At 55.0% G+C, this 19032-nt stretch overlaps 1 protein-coding gene across 1 annotated transcript; it reads left to right on the top strand.

The window, feature by feature from the left end:
- The first annotated feature begins 7252 nt into the window (after positions 1-7252).
- On the top strand, positions 7253-17909 carry AIRE (autoimmune regulator). The gene is made up of 14 exons (XM_087817840.1): positions 7253-7402; positions 7941-8115; positions 8346-8501; positions 8863-8937; positions 9511-9624; positions 10644-10789; positions 10955-11035; positions 11969-12084; positions 12509-12593; positions 13133-13315; positions 13965-14083; positions 14199-14331; positions 17190-17258; positions 17829-17909. The coding sequence occupies exons 1-14, from the start codon at positions 7253-7255 to the stop codon at positions 17907-17909; spliced, it is 1683 nt and encodes a 560-aa protein (XP_087673966.1).
- Positions 17910-19032: the final 1123 nt, after the last annotated feature.

Consider the following 19032-nt stretch of genomic DNA (forward strand, 5'->3'; position numbering starts at 1 on the left):
GGGGCCACTGGGTGTGGACGGCTGAGGAGCACGGGGGGAGGGGGTCCCCCAGATGTGCGGAGGTGGGTGGGCGACCTTCTGTGTGAGGGGTGTTGGGTGGAAGGGTGAGGAGCGCCTGCTGGCCACTCATAGGGGTTGGGGGATAGAAAGTTCCGGAAGGGGGGAGGAAAGGTGGGGTGGGGTGAAGAGCTCGTGGGGGGCGGGGCCGGCACTCAGGGGCGGAGCTTGCGGGCTCAGTGCTCTGGGCGTGGGTGGGGTCGGTGCTCCAGGAGGAGGGGGCGCTCCACTGGGCCTGCGAGCTGGGCGGGGGTGGAGGTGAGAGGGAGCTGGGGCGCGTTTACTGCCCTGGGATGGGCCCAAGGGCCCTCAGGGAGGGGTGGTGGAGGGAGGGGTCGGGGGCTCGGGCAGGGGCTGTACTCCTGGGACAGATACGGTGCTGGGCAAAGTCGGGGGAGACCCTGGGGCATAATGTCTTCTGTCCCCACTAGGGTGTGGGCCGGGCCTGGTGACTCCCAGGGGGACACCTGGCAAACACCTCCCCTTGGTGATCAAGGTCAACATCAGCAGTGACGGTTAGAGTACCCAGATTAGGATGTGGTGGGAAGGGCACTCCTCTTCTGTGGGTTTCCCACCTCTACCCCTGAGAAAAGCACCGGAAAATTCCTGGAGAGGGACATCCGGCAGCACACCTGGCAGTGCCCCTTAAAACTGCCAAGGGCATCAAAAGCTAAGAAAGTGTGACAAACGCTCACAGCCAAGAGGAGCCTGAGGAGACGGCACAACTAAATGTCCAGTAAGATCCTGCGGCAGAAACAGGACATTAGGGGAAAATGAAGAAAATCTTAGTCAACTGTGGTTTATTTAGTTAGTTAATAATAATGTATCAGTATTGGTTCATTAATTGGAACAAATATATCACTAATGCAAGATGTTAATAGGGGAAACTGTGAGGTTCGTGGTAACTCTGTATAGCTTTGCAAATCTTTTAAACAAAAAACAGTTCAATTGTTTTTGTTTTTTTAACAATAGACAGTATTATTAACTATAGTCACCATGTGACTTATACATCCCCATGAGCTATTTTATAACTGGAAGCTTGTGCCTTTTGACAACCTGACCCCTCTTACCTCCCTCCCCCATTTCTACCCCTTTGGCAACCACCTATCTGTTCTCTGTATCTAACGAGATCAGGGTTTTTTGTTTTTTGTTTTTGTGGGTTTGTTTGTTTTTTTAAGATTCCACATATAAGTGAGACCACATGGTATTTGTGTTTCTTTGTCTGCCTTATTTCACTTAGCATCGTGCCCTCAAGTTCCATCCATGTTGCAAATGGCAAGATTTCCTTTTTCACGGCTGAATAACATTCCACTGTATACACATATAGTAATTTCTTTATCCATTCATCCATCTGTGGACACTTAGGTGTTTCCTTCTCTTGGCTACTGTAAAGAATGCTGCAATGAATATGGGGGTGCAGATATATTTTCTAGGTAGTGTTTTTGTTTTCTTTAGATAATTACCCAGAAGTGGAATTGCTGGATTTTACGGCACTTCTAGTTTTAAGTTTTTGAGGAACCTCCATATCATTTCCCATCGTGGCTGCACCAATTTACATTCCCAGCAACAGTGCCTGAGGGGTCCCTTTCCCCCACATCCTCACCAACACTTAATTCTTGACTTTTTTTGGTAATAGCCATTCTGGCAGGTGTGAGATGATATCTCATTGTGGTTTTGATTTGCATTTTCCTGATGATGAGTGATGCTGAGCAACTTCTCAGGTGCCTGTTGGCCACCTCTGTCTTCTTTGGAAAAATGTCTATTTACATTTTCTGCCTATTTTTTAATTGGATTGTTTGGGTTTTGGGGGGTTTTTTTTGCCATGAATTCTTTATATACTTTGGATATTAGCTTCTTATGAGACATATGTTTGTAAATATCTTCTCTCAGTAGGTTGCCTTTTCATTTTGTTGATGGTTTCCTTTGCTGCGCAGAACCTTTTTAGTTTGATGTAGTCCCAGATGTTTATTTTTGCTTTTGCTTTTGGTGTAAATCCAATATCATTGCTAAGACCAACGTCAAGGAGTTTACTGCCTATATTTTCATCTGGGAGTTTTCTTGTTTCAGGTTTATGTTCAAGTGTTTAACCCATTTTGAGTTAATTTTTGTGTGAGGTGTAAGACAGGGCTCTAAGATTCATTCTTTTACATGTGGCTGTCCAATTTCCCCACCACCATTTATTGAAGAAATTTTATTTTCCTGTTGTATATTCCCGCTCCTTTGTCATAAATTGGCCGTGTATGTGTGTGTTCATTTCTGGGCTCTCTATTCTGTCCCACTGATCTGTGTTTTTAAGCCAATATCACACTGTTCTAACTACTACAACTTTGTAATGTAGTTTGAAATGAGGGAGTATTATGCCTCCAGCTTTGTTCTTCTTTCTTAAGATTGCTTTGGCTATTTGGGGTCTTTTGTGGTTCCACACAAATTTTAGGATTTTTTTTCTATTTCTGTGAAAAGTGTCATTGGAATTTGATAGGGATTGCATTGAACCTGTAGATTGTTTTGGGTAATATGGACGGTTATAACAATATTAATTCTTTCAATCCATGAGCATGGAATATATATTTAATATATACCTATTTAATATTTACTTAAATATATATGAAATATATACTATATATTTAATACACAATATAATTTATATATATAAATTATTTAGAACATATAGTCAATATATAGTCTAAAGAGTTAATTTGGTTTTTTTTTAAGTGGAGGGAAGAGAATTTTTTTCTTTGTAAGAGTTTATTTGGGCCAAACTGAGGACATATGCCAGGGAGCAATATCTCCATGTTCCAGAGAATGAGTCTTGCAGGGTTTTTTTCTTGATCAAGGTTTTAATTTTTTTATTTATTATTTAAAATCATTTCTTAATTTTTCAATTATAGTTGACATACCTCATTATATTAGTTTCAGGTGTATACCTGACTGGTTAGACATGACATAACTTGCTAAGGGATCACCCTGATAAATCTCATACTCACCTGACACCGTACATAGCTATTAGAATATTATTGACTATATTCCTTATGCCGTATTTTACATCCCCCATGGCTGTTCAGTAACTACCAGTTTGTACTTCTTAATCCCTTTGCCTTTTCCACCCATCCCCCCAAATCCCCTCCCATCTGGCAACCGTCAAAACGTTCTCTATGAGTCTGTTTCTGCTTTGCTTGTTTATTTTGTTTTTTAGAATCAATTGCTGATAGATATCAATGTATTGTCATCTTATTGTTCATATTTTTTATCTTTCTCCTTTTTCTTCATCTTCTTAAAGAAGACCCTTTACATTTCCTGTGATACTGGTGTGGTGGTGATGGACCCCTAAAGCTAAAGCTTTTACTTGTCTCGGAAGCTCTTTATCTGACCTTCAATTCTACACGATAGCTTTGCTGGGTAAAATAATCTTGCTTGTAGGTTCTTGCTTTTCATTACTTTGAATATTTTGTGCCAATCCCTCTGGCCTTCAAAGTTTCTGTTGAGAAATCAGCTGACAGTCGTATGGGAGCTCCCTTGTAGGTAACTAATTGCTTTTCTCTTGCTGCTTTTAAGATTCTCTCTTTGTCTTAAACCTTTTGCATTTTAATTATGTGTCTTGGTGTGGGCCTCTTTGGGTTCATCTTGTTTGGGACCCTCTGTGCTTCCTGGACTTGTAAGTCTATTTCCTTCATCAGATTACAGAAATTTTCTGTCATTTTTTCCAAATAGATCTTTAATTTCTTGCCCTCTCTCTTCTCCTTTCAGCATCCCCAAGATGCAAATGTTGGAATGCTTGAAGTTGTGCCAGAGGCTCCTTACACCATCCTCATTTTTTAAAATTCTTTTTGCTTTTCTCATTGGGTGTTTTTTGCTTCCTTATGTTCCAAATTGCTGATTTGAATCTCAGCTTCATCTACTCTACTGTTGATTCCCTGTAAATTATTCTTCATTTCAGTTAGTGTAGCCTTTTTTTTTTTTTTTTTTTTTTTTTTCAGATTTCAGAGAGAGGAAGGGAGAGGGAGAGAGAGAACATCAATGATGAGAGAGAATCATTGATTAGCTGCCTCCTGCATGCTCCCTACTGGGGATTAAGCCTCAAACCCAAGCATGTGTCTTAGCCTGGAATAGAACTGTGACCTTCTGGTGTATGGGTTGATGCTCAACCACTGAGCAACACAAGCCAGGCTGTATCCTTCATTTCTGACTGGTCTTTTTTTAATGCTGTTGAAGTTTTCTCTAAGTTCATTGAGCACCTGTAGAACCAGTGTTTTGAATCCTGCATCTAGTAGGTTGCTTATCTCTATTTTGTTTTGTTCTTTTCCTGGAGTTTTGTTCTGTTTTTATTTTATTTTATTTTATTTGGGACATGTTCCTTTGTCTTCTCTTTTTTGGCAGCCTCCCTTTGTTTCTATGTATTAGGTAGAGCTGCTAGGTCTCCCAAGCTTGGTAGAGTGGCCCAGTGTAGTAGGTGTTCTGTAGGGTCCAGTGGCAGAGCCTTTCCAATCACCCAAGCTGGGCACACCTTGGGAGCCCATGTGGACTGTGTACACTGCCCTCTTGTAGTTGAGCCTTGATTGCTGTTGGCATGTCAATGGGAGGGAATTACCCCCAGGCTGATCAGCTGCAAGAACTGGCTCCCACCACTGATCACTGACCTCCAAGCACCGGAGAGGATCAGCTGTACAGGGGCCCACCCCACAGAGCAAGGTTTACTTCAGCAGGGCTCTGGTGCCCACTGAGTCCACCCCTTAAGTGTGTCACTTGTAAAGGAGGTTGGGTGGTAACACTTCAACATGGTCTAGATATATCAACAACCTGTCGACCTCCAAGTTAACATCTTCAGCCAGACCTCCCCTGGGATTCTAGACCTTAAAGCCTCCTTGACATCTCCACATGGTGTCAAAAACAAAAAACTATAGGCCAATATACTTTGTGAATATAGATGCAAAAATTCTTAACAAATTATTAGCTAATCAAATTCAACAATGTATGAACAAATGAAGTTTATCCCAGGGATGCAAGGCTGGTTCAGTACTCAGAAGTCAGTCCATGTAATAGACCATATTAAGAGGCTAAAGAAGAAAAATCATGTGATCATATCAATTGATACTGAAAAGCATCTGACAAAATGCAACATCCATTCTTGATAAAAACTCTTATAAATACAGGAATAGAAAGCGACTTCCTAAACTTGATAAAGAGTAACTACAAAAAACCTACAGCTTTCCACATAAGACCGGGAACAAGAGAAGGATGTCCACTCTCACCACTTGTATCTCACCACTGCAATAAGGCAAGAAAAGGGAATAAAAGGCATATAGACTGAAGGAGAACACATGAAACTATTCCTATTGACAGGTCGCATGGTTGTCTTTGTACAAAATCCCAAAGATTTCATAATACTTGCGAATGGATGGACACACAGATCAATGGAACGGAATAAAGAAGCCAGAAATAGATCCACAAAAATAGGCCCGAATGATTTCTTAAATTAATTTTATTGAGGTAATATACAGATAACATAAAATTTGCCATTTTAACCACTTGAAAGTTTAAAATTTGGTAGCAATTGGTACATCACAATGTTGTGTAACCATCACTACTGTCTATTTCCAAGACATTTTCATCATCCCAGTGGGAACCCCATACTCATTAAGGAGCCCCCCTCTATTCACCCTCCCTCAGCTCCTGGAAACCAATAATCTGCTTTTTGTCTCTATCAATTTACCTATTCTGGATATTTCATATAGATCAAATCATACAATATGTGGCCTTTTATGTCTGACTGACTTCATTTAGCATAATGTTTTCAAGGTTCACCCCTGCTGAAGCATGTATTAGAATTTCATCTCTTCTATGGCTGAATATATTTTATTGCATGGTTGGACCACATTTTATCTACCCAAACTAGGTGGATGTTTGGGTTGCCCCCCCCCACACCGCATCCCTTTAGCTATTGTGATAGTCTGCTGTGAACATGCATGTAAAAGTTTTGAGGGTTTTTGGTGTTTTGTTTTTTTTTACATGCTTTCACTTCTTTTGGGTGTACACTTGGGAGTGGAATTGCTGGGTCATATGGTAGCTCTGTGCTAACTTACTGAGGAACCACTGGTAGAGGAGCTAACAGGCTCTCTCCCTTTTGGATGAGAACAGGGCCTAGAGATGACCTACCATGCAGCAGGCACGTGGCTGCACTCAGTGCCTCATGGAGAAACTGAGGCTTAGCCCCATCAAGGCAGTGACCCAGCCCCTAGCCCCAGGCCCCTCACCCCTCTGTGGGCCTCGCAGGCCAGCTTCACACACCCAGCCAGCTCCAGGTCAGCTGCAGTAAGGGGCTGTCATGGAAACCCCCACGTGGTGGAAAGTCCGGAATTCTACAAGAGTCTCTTTGCTAATCTCCAAGCAAGTGGCTGGGTGACGCGGGCATAGGTCAGGCTTGGCTGGATGACACAGGTGCACCTGCGAGGGGTTCGTGGCTTTGTAAAAGAGACGTGGGGAATGATCTTGGAAGTTTTTAATTCCCCTTGAACCACTGTTTTATGGCCAACAGTCCTTCAATGAGCACTCAACCAATTGAAGGGGGAGAGCACCCATGGGTGCAGGGTGCGTCGGCAGATGATGCTGCTCAAAGGGAAGGAACGCTGAGGCCCTTCTGGAGGGACTGGTGGAGGCCATGCTCGCTAGTCACCCCTAAAGCCAAGCTTTCCGGGCACCCCCGGGGAATCTGTGAGTCATTAGATGTGACACGGAGTGGCTTTGCTTTCCTGAGGCCAGACCCACACGGCTGAGGAGCCTGGGGACTGGGAGCACTGATCCAGAAGCTTCCTTTGCAAAGGAAAAGTAAAGCCAACAGATGGCTGGCAGGTGCGGAGCGGGGCTGGCTGCGCACCGGCCACATCTTCCTCAGTTACAGGGGCGTTTCCAGCCCTGCCCCTCTGGAAGCTCCCCCGGCTCCGATTGGCTTCGGGCAGCGCAGCCTCTGCTCTTTTCTCGGGAGAGTTCGGTATAACAGGGACCCAGCGCCCGGCGCTCAGCCCAGGTGTCCGCCCAGGTGTCCGCCCAGGTGTCCGCCCAGGTGTCCGCCCAGGTGTCCCCGGGGCTGGAGGCGCAGCAGGCAGACACGGCCCAGCCAGCCCACAAGCCCGGCGGCACCCCGGGGCCACGGGACCCCAGGCGGGGAGAGAGGGCCCCCAGATCCGCGCCCCCCGAGCCCTCGATGGCAGGCGAGGCCCGCGCGGGCGGGGACGCGGCGCTGCGCCGCCTCCTGAGGCTGCACCGCACGGAGATCGCCGTGGCCGTGGACAGCGCCTTCCCGCTGCTGCACGCGCTGGCCGACCACGACGTGGTCCCCGAGGACAAGTTCCAGGTGGGCCCCAACCCCGCCCCGCGCGCCCCGCCCAGGAGCCGGGTGAGTGCGGGGGCGAGGAGTCCAGAGGGGTCCGCCCGCGCCCCTCCAGACGCTTCAGCTTCCAACGCTCCACTCCCAACGCCCCCGGCCTTCCCACGCCCCGCCCATGGGCCAGAGGGACGCCCGGGACTAGAGGTTGGTCCCTGCCCCCAAAGCCCTAGCCCTCTCCAGGCCCCAGCCACCAGCCTAGGGAATGGTCGCCAGGACAAATTCCAGGGGTGCCCCCAACGCAGATCCCCAAAGCCCCCTCTCAGCCCTCCCCAAGCCTATGTCCAAGCCAGGGGCATGGTCTCCCAAGATGAGTTCCAAGCACCCCCCCTCCCAACCCCAGCACCCCCATGCCATCCTCAAGCCTTCCTGGAGCGGAGGAATGGACATGGTGCCCAGGTCTCCAGCAGCCTTCTCTGGGCCGGCATCAGCCCTCTAGCCCCACAGTGGGCGGGAGGAGGGGGTGCTGGGGAAGCACAGGGGCCCCCACGCACTGCTCTTGCTCCAGGAGACCCTGCGCCTGAAGGAGAAGGAGGGGTGCTCTCAGGCCTTCCACGCGCTCCTCTCCTGGCTGCTGACCCGGGACGCGGGCGCCATCCTGGACTTCTGGAGGGTGCTCTTCAAAGACTACAACCTGGAGAGATACGCCCGGCTGCAGCCCATCCTGGACAGCTTCCCCAAAGGTGGGGGCAGAGTCCCAGCCTGTCAGCCTCGCTCGCTGGGGGCTGAGGCTCCTGGTTCTTCCGCTGAGCCCCAGTGGGACTGTAAGTGGGAAGGGGGGGTTAGGGAGACTCCGGACATCACCCAGCACAGCCTCGGGTTCTAAGAGGCAGAGGCCTGAGGCCTCCCCCACCTTGCCGGGAGGTCAGTTCTGGGCTTGAGGCCTGGCTCTGCTTCTGCCCACGCCCTGCAGATGTGGACCTCAGTCAGCCCCGGAAGGGGAGGAAGCCCCCGGCCGGCCCCAAGACCACAGTGCCACCGCCCAGACCCCCCACCAAGAGGAAGGCCTTGGAGGAGCCTCGGGCTGCTCAACCAGCAGCCCTATCCCCGAGGGGCACCTCCAGCCCAGGTACTCAGTTAGAAGAGCAATTCTGGCTATAGATTCCCCTGGGAGGCCAACCCCCCGCCTCCCCACTTTCTCCCCAGCTGCCTCTGGGAGCACCTGTCCCACCTAATGAGCTGGAGCCAGCCTAGCAAGGACAGTAGAGGTCCCTTTTGGGTGCTTAGTGGACACACTGGAGGCTGCCCCAGTGCCGTGAAGTAGGCAGTTGGGGGGCATTTCCTTTTCACTGATGTGACCACCAGAGCCCTGTAAAGCAAGGGAACCCATGGGAGTCGGAAGATCTCCCCCTAGCACCCTGCCCTCCACCCTTCTCCCCGACTGACTTCAGAGTGGAGAGCAGGGCCGGCTGCCTCAGCTCCCCCTACAGGCTCCCAGGTGAAGGCCAAACACCCCAAGAAGCAGGAGAGCACCGCAGAGCCACAGCGCCTCCCGCTGGGGAATGGTGAGCAGGCCCCAAGGCCCCTGCTCCTGGGCCAGGGTCAAGGGGTTCCAGTAGGGGGGTGGGGGTGGGCTGCCTTCTGAGGACCCTTCCTGGGAACTAAAACCATGCTGGCCTGACATCTCACCCCCAAGCCACATCCAGATCTCGGGTCACCCCTCCTGTGCCTGTCCTTTAGGGCCACCTCAACTCTGCTTCCTCCACAGAGTCCTCCTTGGTCCTTCGGCTGGATTCAGCCTGGCCTTTTTCTATCCCCTCCCTGCCCCAGAACACAGAACCTCACAGACCCTCTGTGGTCACCTGGTGGGACCTGGGGGCAGGCCCTGGGTACTCTGCGTCCCTCCCAGCACAGCCCAGGGCCGTGTTCCAGGGTCCCTGAACATTCCTGCCTGCCATGTTCAGTTGGCTCACACACGCACAGGGCCTGTCTCTGCTCTGACATAAGGGCTGTAGGTGTGTGGAGCCCCCCTAAGGCCTGTCGCCCAGGTGCCTCTTGCTCCCCACTGCCCGCATGGAGGAGGTGCTCAGGGGCCATCTTCCCAACTGATGACCCCCATCTAGTGCTCCCTTCCCCAGGAATTCAGACTATGTCCGCTTCAGTCCAGAGAGCCGTGGCTGTGTCGTCTGGGGATGTCCCAGGAGCCTGCGGGGCTGTGGAGGGAATCCTTATTCAGCAGGTGTTTGAGTCAGGTAGACGGTGCTGGCCCTGGGATCCACGTGCCCCTAACTCTCTGGTGGCCCCAGAGCAGACAGGACTGTGGACGAGGCAGCCAGCGTCCCCCGAGTGGTTCTGCTGGCTCTGCAGAGGTGGGGAGCACCGAGGGCTCCCCACGGGGGAGGGATTCCTGGACAAACAGGCCAGGGAACTTCTGAGAGGCCGGCGGTCCAGAACCACGCCCTGGATCACCTCCGTCCACTTGGATGGGCTGCTTCTGGGTCCCGGGCCCACATCCTTAGAATGTCCTCGCCTCGCATGTCTGCAGGCAGGCCTGTGTTGTCAGACCCTCTGGGGAGGGGCTGCTCTCTCGAAGGACAGCCTGCAGCACCCCCTTCCTCCGCTACTCCTCCCTCCATCTGCTGTGTGGGGTGCCGCTCAGGACAGCCAGGTCCTGGTCTCTCACCAGGGAGGGATCCAAGGGCCCTGCAGTAGTTTCTTAGGTCTGTTAGGACAAATTACCACTAACTGGGTGGTTTAAAGCAACAGAAATTCTAAAATCTCGATGTCAGCAAAGTCACTCTTGAGGAGGCTTGAGGGCAGAGTCTGTCCTGCCTCTCCCAGATCCTGGTGGCATTGCGACCCTTGTTCCCTGGCTTGTAGTCTAATCACTCCGGCCTCTGCCTCCATCGCCACAGGGCCTCCTCCCTGTGTACTCTCCTCTTCTCACAAGCACGCCAATCATTGGACGTGAGGTCCAGTGTGAGCCCATTTTAACTACTGACATCTGCAAAGACCCTATTTCCAAACATGGTCCCGTAGTTACATTCCAAGCAGACATGGATTTGGGGGACACACAGCACAGTCCCCCAGCAGAGAACCCTCCTGTGCCTAGGATCCTGGCCCCGGACCTGGCTGGGGCGGTCGGGGAGAAGGAGCCCCCAGTTGCAGAGCTCAGGGCCTCTGCCACCCGCTGGCCACTGGCCTGGGCCTGCAGTGTGGCTGAGCAGGGCCAGCGGGGCAGGCAGCGCTGCCAGTCAGCATCTCTTCCCAGGTGGCACCCAGAAGTGCATTCAGGTTGGGGGGGTTTACACTCCCAGCAAGTTTGAAGACCCCGGCGGGGGGAAGAACAAAGCCCGCAGTGGTGGTGGAGGCCTGAAGACCCTGGTCCGAGCAAAGGGGACCCAGGTTGCTGTCCCTGTAAGTGCTGCCCGACCGCCCCTAGGCAGAGCCCTTGGTGCCCCCTGCCCTCAGGTACCCACAGCAGGGCGGGAACATCGCTTCTGGGCCAGGAGCTCTGCCTGCAGCTGGGGGCTTCCTGCCTGGGCTTTCTCCCCTGTTGGTGACCCTGTCTTCTCCCTGCAGGCTGGAGGGGATCCCAGGGCAGGCCCACAGGGCAGGGGCCTGGCCCCTCCTACCCTCCTCAGCGAGCCCCAGCTCCACCAGGTAACTCCCAGACAGGGGTGGGGGGTGCCCCTCATCCCCATCACCCCAGGTCTTGCCACTTGTCCAGGGCACTCGCTCCAGTGGCTGCAGGACAAGGCCAAACTCCTGTCCTCAGGGTGGAGCTCTTTCTTTTCCAGTGGTCTCTCTTTTCTGATAACACACAATTATAAAAACTCAAATAAGTCAAAGAAAGTGAGTCCTCCTGGGTTTTTAAAACCGTGGTATTTGGTTCAGGTGCCAGCTGCCCTTTGTCTCACAATTGGCCCATGGATGGGGTGGTGGCCCCTGCTGGGGGCCAGGCACCCAAGTGCCAAGCACATCCTTGGGCTCCCAGCTCCGTTTCTTTTTTTCCCCTCTAAGTATATCTTTATTGATTTCAGAGAGAGGAAGGGAGAGGGAGAGAGACAGAAACATCAGTGATGAGTCATTGACTTGCTGCTTCCTGCCACCCCAGACTGGGGATCGAGCCTGCAACCCGGGCATGTGCCCTGACCAGGAATCGAACCGAGATCTCCTGGATCCTAGGTCGACGCTCAACCACTGAGCCATGCCGGCCGGGCCCAGCTTCGTTTATTTATGAGACAGAACTAGTCAGGAACACCTCCGGGCCTACCCCTCCTTGCCCTATGAGGAAGGGGCAGCGTGGGGGTGGGCATGCAGTCTAGGGACTGTCTGGAGCACAGGTGCCCAGGAGCACCCTGGCTTTCTAAAGGTCCTTTCTTCCCAGGAGAGATGGACCCGGCGGGTGCAGGGACTGGAGTCTCAGATATGGAAGGGGTCTTGGGTGGGGCCAGGAGGCAGGCATCACCTGGCCTCGGAATGGGCCATGGGACCTGGGTGCCCTAGGGAACCTGTAGTGGAGAGGTCTGGGGGCTCTTGGGGAGGCTGGGCCCGTCGCCTACCCCCAGGGGACGTGGTCTCTGTCTGCATCAGAAGAATGAAGACGAGTGTGCAGTGTGCAGGGACGGCGGGGAGCTCATCTGCTGTGACGGCTGCCCCCGGGCCTTCCACCTGGCCTGCCTGTCCCCACCGCTCCAGGAGATCCCCAGGTGATCTGGCATGTTGGTCTGCAGCACCCCCCTCCCCCACCCGCCTGGCTTCACAGCCACCTCCACCCACTGGCCCCAAGTGGGAGGCACCCAGAAGTCTCTCTGTTCCACGGGTGGGGAGCGAGGCCCATTTTTGAGGGAGCCCTGGCTCAGGTCACTGGGCAGTGGGGCTGGGGACTGCGCTGCTCCCATTCCACCTGTCCCTGTGGTGAGGGTAAATGTTGGGCATCCTCAGCTCTCCTGCTGACTGGCTGGGCAGGCCCTTCCATTGTGGCTCTGCCCACTTCCTGCCTGGGCCTCAGTTTCCCCATCTGTAAAAAGAAAGGGTGATTTGAAGGAGGCCTCCCCTGAGTTTTGGGGTTTGGGAAACTACCAAACCTTCTGCCTTGCTCTGCATGCCTCTGGCTGGTGACAAAATGAGCAGTGGGACCTGGAGGTGCTCCAGCTGCCTCCAGGGAAGAGCCCAGCAGGACCTGCCCCGGGAGGAGGAGCCACCTGCGGAGACCCCCGTAAGCACAGGCCCACCCACTCCCAGGCCCTCTGTCCACCTGGAGTCCTGCCTGCTGGTCACTCCCGTGGGTCGCGCCTGCCCAGCCATTAAACCACGTGCCCCCCACCCTGGCCTGGTCACATCCATTCAACTTTCTACTGTGGGGCCTGAGGGGGTGCCAGCTGCTGGACAGCTGCCCTTACAGGGGCCCCATTCCTCAGTTCTCAAACTGCGGGGCCTTGGCTCTGTCTGCCCAACACAGGGGTTGCACTTTGACCACTGATAATGTTCACCCCAAAATGTTTTAGTGTCTGTTGCAGCAAAAAAATGAAGGCTATGACATGCCTGGATAGAGATGGAGTGTTTACTCTGACAGTCCTGAGGCCCTGGGCACCCCATCTTTAGGTGGGGAAGGGTGGAGGATGACCATGGAGCTGGGACTGCACCTGGGCCTTTCCTCCCACCACACCGGCCCCCAGTTCCCAGCAGTCACTAACTCCCTGGATGGCGCTGGGCAAGTTCCTGCAGCCCCTCGGAGCACTGACCCTCTGGTTCCAGGTCATCCTGGGACTGAGGTCCTCAGGAGAGGAGGTGAAGGGACTGCTCAGGGAGCCCCTGGCTGGGACCGACACTGCTGTCACCTACAAGCACCTGCTGAACCCACCTCCAGGGGCCCCCCTGCCGGTACTGGACCCCTCAGCCCTACGCCCCCTACTGTATGTGGGCACCGAGGGGCAGCAGGTGAGGGGGCTAGGCCCTGGGGTCTGGGTGCCTGACTCCAGGGAGCTCAGGGCCTGCAGGGCAGCCTGAAATAGGAGGAGAGTGACCCTCCGACAGTGACTGGCGGGAGAAAGTGGGAGTCTACTGAGGGCTAGGGGGTCAGGGCTCTGGGAGGCCACTGGCAGGAGCAGCCAGATTGGCCATGGGGAGGGCAGGTGGGAAGCAGCCGGAAGGAGGCGTAGGGGCTGGGCGCTATGGGGAGCACCCAGAACAAGGTGGGGGCTCTGGGGGAGAGGGTTCCTGGAGGGATTCCTGCAGGGGTGAAGCATTCTCTCACTGTTCCTGAAACCCCCACCCCTAAAAGAGGCAGGGTAATAAAAGGGTGTGGGAGGGCATTTTGGAGAGTCCCCAGGTTCCCCAGCTCCTCATGCCTCTTTTGGGGCGTCCCATTCCGCGGACCCTTTGAGCAGTCCTGAAGGGGCCCAGGCCCACCGAAGGGGAGGGAGGTCGGGGCACCTCGCTTCCCCGGGCTGCAGCCCAAAGGCGCGAGGCGCCGATGCCCCCGGGGCTGGGGTCCCCAAGCCGCCCCTCGCGCGCGCGCACCCCCCCCCCCCGCGGCGCAGCCCCGGCGGGCTCCCGGGCCGGGGTAGAGGCGCGCGTCCGTCCGCAGGGCCCGGCTGCGGGCGCGCGGTGCGGAGTGTGCGGGGACGGCGCGGACGTGCTGCGCTGCGCCCACTGCGCCGCCGCCTTCCACTGGCGCTGCCACTTTCCCGCGGGCGCCCTGCCAGGGTGAGTGCGACGGCCGGGGGCGGGGGCACGCGGCGGCTGCGGGAGGGACCGCCCCACACCCCACAACCCCGGGCCGGGCGCGCGCAGCCCGCAGCCTGTGCTCCGCTCCTCGCAGGGTCGTCCTGCGCTGCAGATCCTGCTCCGGGGACCCCGCCCCGGCCCCCGCCCCGGCCCCCGCCCCGGCCCCGGCCCCGGGGGAGGGGGCGCCCGCCCCGAGTCCCGCCCGCCTGGCTCCGGGGCCCGCCAAGGTTAGTGCCGCAGTGCGGGGAGGGGTCCCCACGGGGTGGCGAGGTGGAGGGAGCGCGTCCCGAGAGGAAGCTCTGGCGCCAGCCCCGCGGGTTGGCACCGCGCCCCTCGCCACGTGCTCCTTATTTATGTGCGATGTTTTTAAGTCCGCGCCTGTTTGGTAACTTAAATGTATCCAAAAGGGAACCCGCCTGAGCGGTGGTCACAGGCTGAACGCGCGGCTGTGCCCTGAGCTCCCCTACCCCCAGCGCCCTTTCCCTGGCCCGGGGGCGCGGGTGGGTGCATGGGGTGAGGGGCGAGCGGAAAGGAGGCGCCGCGGTGGGGATGAGCACCCCGGAACCTCACCCCTGGCACCCCTCCCCTGTCCGCGAAGGAAGCCCAAACTTGTAGAGGACTTTTACAGAAATGTATCTGAGTCGAAACAGAGGGTAAGCCTGGAAGCAGGACCTCAGCAGACTGAGCAAAACGCTCTGCGGGGTCACGCCCGCAGCTAGTTCCCCGCATTTGGGATTAAGGGGGGAGGTGAGGAGGGTCGCTGGGGTGGGAGGAACCTGGGGAAGCGGGTCCCTGGGCGGTTCTAGCTGTCCTGGGGGCGCGCAGGCTTAGGAGGGGCCTGAGCCTGAACGGGGCGTTTCTGGGGTGTGCTAGCCGGATGCACAGAGACAGTGGACCAGCTGGCCTGAGGCAAAGGGAAGCCTTTTACCTAAAGAAGTTCTAGGCCTGGGTGCGAGCTGCCTGGTTGGGGATTTATGATCAGACAGCCCAGTGAGGTGACTTTCCATAGAACCCCATTTCCATTGTTAACGTAAGAAATCATTCAAACCTGTGAAGAATTTTTGTGAGCTTATTTGAGCCAAATTATGGCCAGCTGCCGGGGAGCCAATATCTTAACGGGTTGAGATCATGCTCCGGGGAATGGCAGTTTTGCACCTGGCTTTATGCGTTACAATCAAAGGGGAGACGTAAGTGGGTTACACAGAATCCATTGTGATAGATTAGGGGGGTGGGAGAAAGCCAAGCGGGGAAACCTCTGGGATTGGGTAAAAAGTAAAATGATAGACACAGACTTCTTTTACGTGGGTGGGTACCGGATAGTTAACAGTTAACAAGATACCAATAACAATGAGAGGATCCCTGTTCTTGGCACCTGAGGGCAGGCGGGAAAAGGGAAATTACTTTGTTTTGCAAAGGCCTGTGTTAATCAGATATGTTGTCTCAGATGCAAAAGACAGCCGACTGGCTTAGTTAAGGTGAAAATTAACTAATTTTCCTCTGTTAGGGCAAAATACTGCCTTAGGGCTTGACTACCCACCCAACTGCTTTCAGTTAAAAAGTTTTCATTTCAGACCAGCCTTTGTGGTTATTTTAGGTCTCTGAGATTTTGAGGCCACCATGCATGCCTGCCCTGAGTTTTTCAGGTTTAGTATGTGGCCCCTTTTCATCCACACCGTCCACACCCCACTCCTCCAGCACCCCTGGGTTGGGACCCTTCCCAGCCCCATCCTGCAGCTGGGAGTCCCTGGGGAGAAGTAACTCTCCACCCTCATTTGTCCAGAAGGAAATGCAGCCAAGGCCCTAGCAGCTGAGCAGCAGTCATCCCGGGCTCCCTCAGAACCTGGGGGGTCCCATGTGTCCCCCAGTCGGGAGCTTCCAGAGAGTGGTGCCTCTTGCCCTGACTGCCCAACATAGAGGCCCCCCTGACCACATCCCTGGCCTGGAGGAACCTGTGGGGGGCCCCAGGATGGTGACAAGTCCCTCTCATATCCAGGCCCATCCTGCTTCCTAGCTGAGCCTCGAGCTCCTTGACACACTGTGTGGGAGACGCCACCCCAGGTGCTGCATCAAGGCCCTGCCCAGGGGGGCCTCGTGGGACCACCTGGCAGGGCTCACAACTGCCTGGCCCTGTTCCTGCTGCGAGCCTCTCTCATGGTCCCCACCCATCTGTACAGTGTGCACCCAGGCCAGCTCACTGCCTCCTCCAGGCAGCCTTGGGGGATTCTCCCACAGGGGGCGCCTCCCTCTGGAATATGCTTCCTTTCTTGAAACCTGGGTGTGTTTTTTTTTTCCTCTGGACAGCAAAGATTCTTTTCTTTGTGATGTAAAATGTCATGTCATTTCTGAGTAAAAAGTTGCAGCTCCCTTTGTCCCTAGCCCCCCCATCCTGCACAGTCATGTGACTGGCGCCCCCAGACCCTTTCCTGAAAGTTGCACACCTTGGGGCTGTGCTCCTCCCTCAAGCACCCAGGGCTGGTGGCGCCTGGCGGGGACTGTGTTTATCAGACCCACCCAGGTGGAAGGGCTGGCATTTGGCTGTTTTGAGCTACAAACCTGGCAATTTCACTTGGTTCTGCTTAGTGTGAACTTCTCGCCTCCAGGCTGGGAGCCTCATTCCCTGCTTGGCCCCTTTTCCAGGGGCATGGTTGGCCCTGGCCATGCTTGTTGGATGTTTGAATGGCTGGCATTGGACCAGGCATTTTTCTCTCTGGGCTTCAGTTTTCCATCAGTGACCAGATTCTCTAAGTCACCTCACATTTCCCAGAGGGCCACACACAGCGTGTGGGGGCAGGCAGGTCTGGGGGCAGGGGGCAGCTAGCTTCTGGAGGTACAGAGCCCTGGGCATGCAGCCCCAAGCTCATTCATGCCCACCCTGCCTGTACCCACTGCCCCCTGAAGGAGCTAGGGGTTAGAATTCAGTTCTTGGGGTCCACCTGAAGATGCACTGGCAGCACCCTCACTGCTCTGGCACCTGTCACCCACCCCCAGCCCTTGATGCCTCTATAGGGAGTCCTGTTGCCATGGGGATGTCCCCAGCCCGGGTGTGCAAGTTGAAGTTGGGTGACCTCCCTTTCCTGGGTTCCAGGCGGGGGACGATTCTACTGGTCACGAGCCCATTCTGCACAGGGATGACCTGGAGTCTCTCCTGAGCGAGGTAATGCATCACTTAGCCTCTACCTTGTCCTTTATGGCTCTCCCGAACCCCCACCCCCAAGCCAGCCAGCACCAGAGCCACAAGAGGGGCTAGGGAACGTTGCTCTGGGTGCTCCAAGCACCCCAGGGCAACGTGCTCCAGCATGGCACTGACCCTCTACACACGAGTGCACAAACGCACCAAGGGACCCCAAGCTGCTCCCCCTTCTATCTGGTTCCGAGGCCCTGGTGACTGGACATGGGGGGCCGGAGGCTTCAGGGCCCCAGCAACAGGGCCATCAAAGCCTGACTTGGAGGCCATGACTTTCCCTTGGGTGGGATGGGTCCCCAGGAGCTCTGTTCTCTGTGGGTCTCTTGCTCTGGCTTTCAACCCAGGCCTCTCTGCCCAGAGATGAACAGCCAGGTTTGTTGGGAAGAAAATGTGGCTTTTAGGGGCCTCATCTTCTTCGGACAGGAAGTGAACACCTCCAGCCACTCCCCTACCCAGGTGGCCAGATGTGGGCGGGGTGGGCCACCTGTCCCCGGAGGTTCTGGCCAGGTCCCAGTGCCCTCTTTCTGCTCTATCCTGCAGCACTCCTTCGACGGCATCCTGCAGTGGGCCATCCAGAGCATGTCCCGCCCGCTGGCCGAGGCGCCCACCTTCCCATCTTGATCCAGGAGGGCCCAGGCCTGGCAGCATGCGAGGAAGAGGGGCTGAGTGAGATCAGCCCCCCATCCCTGCATCAGTGGACCTGTGAGTGCCCACTCCTGCTCATGGTGACTCTGCTCTGAGAGGGACAGAGGGGACAAGCTCCCTCACCCCTGGAGCTGTCCAGGTTAGAGCCAAGAGGAACTGAAAAGCTTGAAGTACTGTCAACGCCGCTTGTGAACACAGCCCATCTTTGTAAACACAAAGCCACCATGTGCACTAAATTAAAGTCACTTCTGTGTGAGGTTAACATGTCCTCCAGTGGCTGGGGTGTGCTTATTTTGGGGGTGGGAACCCCTGCGTTTCTGGTGTCTGAAGTGTAGGCCGAACTGGCTGGATGGGAACTCCCTGAAATGGGAAGAGAAATGCCTGTGAGCAGGAATCACACCGAGAAGTGAACAGCGCTCCCCCTGCCCCGGCCTTCCTATGCTGCCCGGGGCCCAGGAGCAAAGTCCAAGTCCCAGGTTGGTCTGGTCCCGCCCACCTCTGCCTCTGCCCCTGCCCCTGCCATGCTCCTGCCCAGCTCTGTTCTCCAGGGGCCAAGTTCACCCCACCCCAGGGCCTTTGCAGGGCTGCTCCCTCTGCTCAGATTTCCTTCCCTTGGTGCTTCGCAGTCTGTTTCTCAACACTGAGAGCTCAGCTCCAGTGCCGCCTCCTTCATTCAGTCATTCATTCACTCAAGAAACCTGCCTTGTGGCTCAGAAAAGACTATTTCAGACACACACTCAGGGTAGCGAGGCAGGCCTGGCTCTCAGCTCGGTACCTGAACTGGCCCAAGTGCACGCCTCACGCTTCTGTAACTGGAGCTGTTGTCATCTGACTATGGACTTGGTGCTCCGAGGACAGTTTTGAGAGGCTGCACATCCTTTAATTCTCCCAGGACTCTGAGAGGCCCACGGGAGGTCAGCGGCAGCCCCTCTGTGCCCAGCTGCAGCCCCCCAGCCCCCCATAGAGAGCGAGCTCCACAAAGGAACCCTTTCCCTAAGTGATGACGGCAGCTGCTCCCCAGTCTCAGGGAGGCTCCTGCCTTCTGGCCACGGCCTCCTCTCCATCCCTCCAGGGCACAGTCCCCTTTGTGACTTTTGTG

This window comes from Miniopterus natalensis, chromosome 6 (assembly GCF_054644295.1).
Source record: "Miniopterus natalensis isolate mMinNat1 chromosome 6, mMinNat1.hap1, whole genome shotgun sequence".
NCBI classification, from domain to species: Eukaryota; Metazoa; Chordata; class Mammalia; order Chiroptera; family Miniopteridae; genus Miniopterus; species Miniopterus natalensis.

Coding starts and splice junctions, on each gene's coding strand:
- AIRE (XM_087817840.1), top strand. CDS start 7,253: ATGGCAGGCGAGGCCCGCGCGGGCGGGGACGCGGCGCTGCGCCGCCTC. Junction 9,625..10,643: donor TCAGCAGGTGTTTGAGTCAG/GTAGACGGTGCT, acceptor ATCTCTTCCCAG/GTGGCACCCAGAAGTGCATT. Junction 14,332..17,189: donor TGGCTCCGGGGCCCGCCAAG/GTTAGTGCCGCA, acceptor CCTGGGTTCCAG/GCGGGGGACGATTCTACTGG.